Source organism: Platalea leucorodia (genome assembly GCF_965183815.1).
Source record: "Platalea leucorodia genome assembly, chromosome: 2".
Taxonomy (NCBI): domain Eukaryota; kingdom Metazoa; phylum Chordata; class Aves; order Pelecaniformes; family Threskiornithidae; genus Platalea; species Platalea leucorodia.
This window is the reverse complement of record NC_138824.1, coordinates 1,515,779-1,522,360: the sequence shown is the minus strand read 5'-3', so window position 1 is coordinate 1,522,360 and position 6,582 is coordinate 1,515,779. Positions and strand designations below refer to the sequence as shown.

Sequence of the window (6,582 nt, the reverse complement as noted above, 5' to 3'; positions counted from 1 at the left end):
TCTGGAAATGCATCTGAACAATGGGCTCATCCCCCGGGGTAGCGCCGTTCAGAGGGAACAGATAACATGCTCAGCAGCGTGAAGGCTGCCTGGGAGGCTGAAGGAGGGGCACAACCAGGCAGGTTTTTAGCTTTTCCTCCTATGTATCACGCAGGAGGCAGAGAGCACCTGTTTAGTGAGGCGGTAAAAGATATACTGTACATTTTTGTTTACCTCAAGCAAAAGGAGGGAGCCTCCACCCAGCCCTCCCTGCCTCCACCCTGACTCTGCTCAGGCCTCCGGAGGGCCAAGCGCCGTGGGACAACTGAGCGCCCACGGGGCCGGTACCACCACCCCGGGGAGCCCGGAGCGGGAGCAGGACAGAGCCGGGGCTCCCGAGGGAGAGACGCGGCTGCCGGAGACGGTATGCGGCGGGAAAGGCAGAGCCCCCCGCAGCTGGGCCGCCTGAGGGACGGCAAAGCGCCCGCAGCCCCGGCCGCTTCCCCTCACCCTGAGGCCAAGTGGGAGCGCCGCGAGGGCTGCCGGGAGTTGTAGTTTCTCCCCGCCCGCCAGCCCCGCCCCTCCGCAGCCGGCGACGGGAGCGCGGACTACATTTCCCATCACGCATCGCGACGCTCCCCCGCCCCTCCGGTGGGAGAGGGCGAGGCGGGATTGGCTGGGACCGCGGCGGGGGGGCGGGGCTTCGGTTTGTTGTCGAGCCGCGGCGGCGGGCGGTGCTTGGGCGCGCGCGGGGAGGGGCGGTTGGCGGGGGCGGGCGCGCGCCCCGACCGTTGCCGGCTGAGGCGGCGATCGCCGTTACGCGCCGTTACGAGCGTTGAGCTGAGGTAAATAGCGGCCGCCGCGGGTTGTCCCGGGCTCCCCCCGCCTCTCCCGTCCGTCGGGGCACCGTCCCGCCTCCTCTCGCTCTTCCCCCTCCCTCAGGCGATGCGCGGTGCCGCGGCGGGCGTCGCGAAGTGAAGAAGCGAAGCCGCCGCTGTCGTCGTCCCCCCCCGCGCCTTCCACCCGCGACCCCCGCAGGCGGCGACATGGGCGAGTGCGGAGCCCCCGGGGACGTCAACTCCAACGTGCTGGTCGCCCGCAGCACCGGCGACGCGCAGCTCGACAAGGCGGTGTGGCAGTGGCTGAGCTGGGACAAGGTGGGTGCGTGGCGGGGGGCGGCGGCGGCAACACGCACCCACCCCCCGCCGGGGGCTTCTCCCCCCTCCCGGGGTTGTTCTGTCATCGGTCCCATCGCGTATTCCGTCTCCTTCCCATCCTGCCCAGTGTCCTCCTCCTTCCCCGGGGTCCTCAGCCTTCCCTCGGCAGGGCCCTTTCACCCGGGATCGATGCCCTTTGAAAAATATCTATCTGGATCCAGCCAAATCCCAAAAGGCTGCCACGACTGAGAAATTCTTAACCTGTGAGAGGGGAAAGGTGAGGTATGCGGCCATCCGGGGGCTGTACCTGACGAAGGGATGGTATGATGTCATCCTACCGGCACATGGAGTACGGCACCTGCTTCGTGTTGCTACCGCTTCTTCATTAAGACAGAAACATGCGTCTTGTGAAATAGGGCTGAAGGAAGGATTGTTTAATGGCTTAAAATGCAGTTAGAGTCGGATGGCATCATTTTGTGAGCTTCTGGGATTTAACACCCTCCCCAGGAAAGAAACAGGCTCCAGAGGTCTAAGGTCTGGCATGCTCCTTTCCTTTTCGGCTCCAGCAGGGTGTCAAGAGGAGTGCAGGCTTGGTTAGTTCTGATTAAACCATCCAAAGCAAATTTGGGGCCATAATAATAATAATATGGTATTGGAGGTTATTTTGCTTAACTCGTTGTTGGAAGGGTTGCTTTTTTTTTTTCAGCTGGTTTGTCCAAACGTCATGGCCTGTGCTTTAAAAAATATCTTGGAGATGGCGGAGGGTAAACTACCAGTGCACCAGTGGTTTAGGTTCCTGTCTGTGGCTTCTTTTTTCATTCTTCTTTTTTTTTTTTTTTTTTTTTTCTTCCTTTTAATGAGAGTGATTATCAATGTGTTTATACTGTTTCCTCTTTAGTTTCATCCTGTCAGGATCAAAGCAGAAGGGCTACAAGTAAAATCTACGTGACAGCCCTTAAATGAGCTTTCTGCTACTTGGAAATATGCTCTCTTCTTTCATTTTTGCAGGAATTAACACTTGCCATCTGCACATTCTGCGCTCAGAGCTGCTGTTGTGAAAGTGTCTGGGAATCGTGGCATGGGGGGGAGGGAAGGAGTGGAAAAGGGAAATAGCATTCCTGATAATACACTTGATAACCCAGATTGAACTCTAGTAAATTTTTTTTTATATAACTTCTGGTTAGTGTATTGAAAGGTGTTTTGTTTTTTTTTAGAGGGATTAATGTATGTTTATCCTAAAAATGTATGAAGCAGGAGAACTTACACTTTTTAATGTTAAGGTTACTGGGGAAAAATATTTCAATTAAAACCAGCAATAGTGAAATATTACTGTTTCCATAGCTCCTTCTGAGGCCAAAATTAGCCAATAAAATAAAAACTGAAGAGTCAGTTTGATTGTACCTGTTTACCCTTGCTTCTCTAGGTGATAATCATGACCATTCCTACAAGGCTGCTTGAACTTATTACTTGGAGAGATTTCAAAGAGAGTTCCTGTGGATTTTGAAAATTCAAAATCGCCTGGAGAAGGAGGCCTGAGTGCTCCTGCAGGAGTGGGGGCTGCAGGGCTGGGGGCACGGGTGGTCCAGAGGCACTTGCAGTTGCTCCGTAGAGGATGTAAACAAAAGAGGTGAAGGTGTTGTGGGACAGGAAGGCGAGGAGAAACCAGCAGGTACGGCACGAGGAGGGATTATTCGTCCAACGCCCTCGTATTTCACCACAAACCTAGGAAATGAGCTCTCTGTAGGTTTGCTGCTTATCAAACGACAAGGAGCTGCCTGTCTCACCCCTTCCCCACCCCCAGTTTCCTTGGCCGTAGGGACTTTTGCTGCTTCTGATTAAGGAAAAAATCTATGCACTACATTCGCAGCTGTATTTAGCTGTGGGGAGCTTTTGTCCTCTAACTTAATTGAAAATTATTTGCTGTAATTAATTCTTAGAGCTGTGCTCTTCATCCTTTTTGATTCGGGTATACGTGCTAACCTTTTCTAAAACTGGAGCTGATTACGGGCTGGAGCGTGGGTGGGTGGAGGAAACCTGACCATATGATGATGTTTCTGCTTTCCTCCTTTCTCTCACCAGTATCGTGCATCTTCACTAATGCTTCTAGCAACTGGCTTAAAGGAAGCTCAGTAACGAAATCTCCCTCCTTTCCCATTCTCTCTCCTTAATTGCTGTGTGTTTGCTTTTGTCTTTGAGACAGGCTTGGAGGCACAAGGTACCCGCCTTTTGTTCAGTCCTCATTGGTAAATTATGTCAACAATTAGTCATTGTTCTATATTTTCTCCCTCTTCATCCACTCTCTTACTTTCCTATTGTACTTCCACATCTGCCTTGAGTCTCCGAAAGGAGTCTGGCTCGTCTAGAAAGCTGTGTCAGAGCAGTTGTCTTCAAGAAAACCACTTCTCTTTAGAGCAGACGTTAGAATTTTGGACCTTAGTTGTGGTAATTTTATGTGCTTGTAGTGTTTTATGTGCTTGTCTTAGGTGGCTTTATAGCATAAAGCTGCACACGGAGTGGCACGAAATGAGCTGAGCGCTTGTTGTACGTGGTGGCAGAGGAGGTTTCAGTGTAAGCCTGAGGGTGAGATACCGGCTCAGCAGCTGGTGGGAGAGAACACTATAATTAAGATCCTGATCTACTTAATCAAAAACCTGGTCCTATAGAAAGATTCACAGCTTTACCTACCAGTCAGAGTAGATAACGGGTGCCCTCTTGCTTTCCCCCAGTAAGTCCTCACACTGTAAAAATGACGCTTAAGCGCAAGCTGTTTGCTGGTGGTTTATTAATGAGCCCTGTAGGATCGCTGACGAGAATCCTGTTCCTCGGGCATGCTCAGTGCTTTGCCCATCTTCAGGAGAGGTAGGGAGGAGTGTTTGTACACAAACTGTTCCGGGCTGTGGTTGTGGAGTGCACCTGGGAGAAGGGGGTGGTTTGTGCTTATTACAAAGGCACTGTTCGAACATCGCATGGGGGAAAAACTGCAATTAATTCTCCAGCAGCTGCTTCTGCAGGCCCCTTTCACTGTCCTCTCGTTCTAGTGTACTAATTCATGGGCTCCTTGTCAGTGCGCAGACATGGCATGGGTAGCTTCCTCCTTGCTAACAAGGTGGCTTGGCTGGTTTGGGGGTTGTTTGGGGTTTTGGGGTGTGGGGTTTTTTGTTTTGTTTTTAATTTTTGTGACTTTTAAGACGCGTTTCAAGAGGAAACGGACTTGGTAGTTAGAGACCAATAACCTGCTTCTGCCATTCAACTTGCAATATTTTTTCTTATTAAGACTTTTAAGTGAATTTTTAAGAATAAAAATGGGAAAATAAAGTCTAGGAATTGGCCACAAACAGGAAGAGCAATTCTTCAAAATTACATGTATGCGTTGCAAGCTCTAGCATTAAAACATAGGAGATAAAATTGTGAATTATTCAAGTAGTTGGTTCTGGGTGGGCTGGGGCACAAACCCCATCCTGGCACAACCGAGACTACTGAGAGCCTGTAAACAACTCGGTGAAATGGGGGAAGCTCTGAAATAGCTCTGTTCTAAGACATTCAACTCTGTCAAGTCCATCAGGATAGTCCTGAAGCTTATACTTCATGGCATTACTGTCTGTATTGATAAATAAGCTATATTGCTGTCCGTGTTGTCGACACGGAGGTGGGAAAGGGTATTGCCGTTCTGTGCTTACAGACTCTAACTTTCAGATATCGGAAATAAGATTTGAGCATTAAGACTTGCTTTGTAGAATTTGGAACTTCCCTGCGTTCGGTACCTCTGAGTTCATAAATGTAAGTGTTCTGTGTGATGTAGGATCTTTTGTGGTTTTTTTTTTAACTGGTAGTCTACACGTATTTGGGCGGTCTAATGATTTTAAAATGTTCTGAGAAACGGATGGGTTTTATTCTGCGTTGGATGATAATGAGAGGATTGCAGAAAGGAGGTAGTCTCGCCCTTCCTCGTGGCTGTACTTCCCCTCCCTACCTGCCTGCGCTGGCACGATATCCATGCAGTTGGTCAGGGAATGGTTCCAGGGGGGCGGGGGGAAGGGAGGGGGTTTGTTATTGATCAGCCTCACTGCAGCTGCCTCAATGTCTTCCCTGACACAAGAGAGGGGCCGGCACGTTACTGGGAGCAGTCTGGGAAGGCGAGAACTGCCTCCTTCGGCAGCAGCGGGCTGTAAAGCATTACTACCATAAGTCTCAGTCCAGTTTATTTAAAAAGACATGCGGAAATGCCTGTAAAAAAGCAGTTATGTAAGGGGTTTTGTTGCTTGTTTTGTATTGGGCCAATATAAAAGAGGTGGCTTGTCTGCTGGCCTGTGCAGCTGGCTCCTGGGGTACACTTTATATGTATATTTATATATGTGTGCATATCTCATATCTATATGCACACATATATATGCATGTTTAAAGATGCAAAAATATAGGGAACAAGGACAGCAAGGAACAACCCCAAAAGGTTACCAAAAAAACACAAACTGGAAGAACCAGCCAATGGGTTCATGAATCAGATGCTTTATTTTGAGGAACTTTATGGTGGGTGGTGGGGAGGTTGCTCTGTTCGTGGCTGGGGGGATTCTCTAGCTGCCGGTACGGCGAAGGGGGGCGGTGGGGAGGTTACTGTTGTCCATGGCTGTGGGGAGCTTCCAGCTGCCTGTAGGCGCATGGTGGGGTATGGAGATGATGAATAGTGTGGAGATGCCTTTTTCCTTAGCTGTGGGGAGCTTCCAGCTGCCTGTAGGTCCGTGATGGGGTGTGGAGGTGGTGGGTGGTGACATATGGAGATGGTTGGTGGTGTGGTGCTCCCTTTTTGTCCAAGACTGATGGGCTTCCGGCTGCCTGTAGGACCATAATGGGGCGTGGAGATGGAGGGTGGTACAGAAATCCTTTTGCCCTTAGCTGTGGGGAGCTTCTAGTTGCCTGTAGGCCCATGATGGTGAGTGGTGTGGAAATACCTTTGTCTTTGCCTGTGGGGAGCTTCCAGCTGCCTGTAGGCATATGATGGGGTACGGAGAAGGCGAGTGGTGCAGAGATACCTTTGTCCATGGCTGAGGGGTGCTTCCAGCTGCCTGTAGAGCCATGACAGGGTTCAGAGATGGTGGGTGGTGCAGAGATCCCGTTGCCCTCAGCTGTGGAGAGCTTCCAGCTGCCTGTCGGTCCATGCTGCAGTACAGACTGGGGCTGCGTGTGTTTCCTTATCCTTAGGCCAATGTCCTTGTAGAAGGGTGTAGCGCGCTCTGGCTGAGTAGCAGAGGCTCTGGTCTGGTTATGTCTGGCTGCAGCTGTCAAAGAGGGGAGAGTCAACAACCAGAGCAGTTGCCTTCCATCACCTCAGACCTCCCTTCCCTCCCCGCCTCCTGCCAAGGCTGTCCATCCCATGTCTCCCTGATGGCCAGGAGACACCCCTCCTAGGCCAACTGTGCCACCCACCCCCCAGTGACATGAGCTGCCACCACTG

General features: G+C 51.1%; 1 protein-coding gene across 3 annotated transcripts in view; it reads left to right on the top strand.

Moving 5' to 3' along the window:
* The first annotated feature begins 717 nt into the window (after positions 1–717).
* Positions 718–6,582, top strand: part of PGM2L1 (phosphoglucomutase 2 like 1) — a 42,794-nt gene continuing 36,929 nt past the window's right edge. For 2 of the 3 annotated variants that reach the window (XM_082304420.1, XM_082304422.1), the window contains exons 1-2: positions 718–824; positions 922–1,136. In XM_082304420.1, coding sequence (XP_082160546.1) covers positions 1,026–1,136 — 111 coding nt within the window. In that variant the 5' untranslated portion in view covers positions 718–824; positions 922–1,025. Of the gene's footprint in view, positions 825–921; positions 1,137–2,559; positions 2,806–6,582 lie in introns of those variants that run through there. The other variant, XM_082304421.1, reaches the window with a different exon arrangement.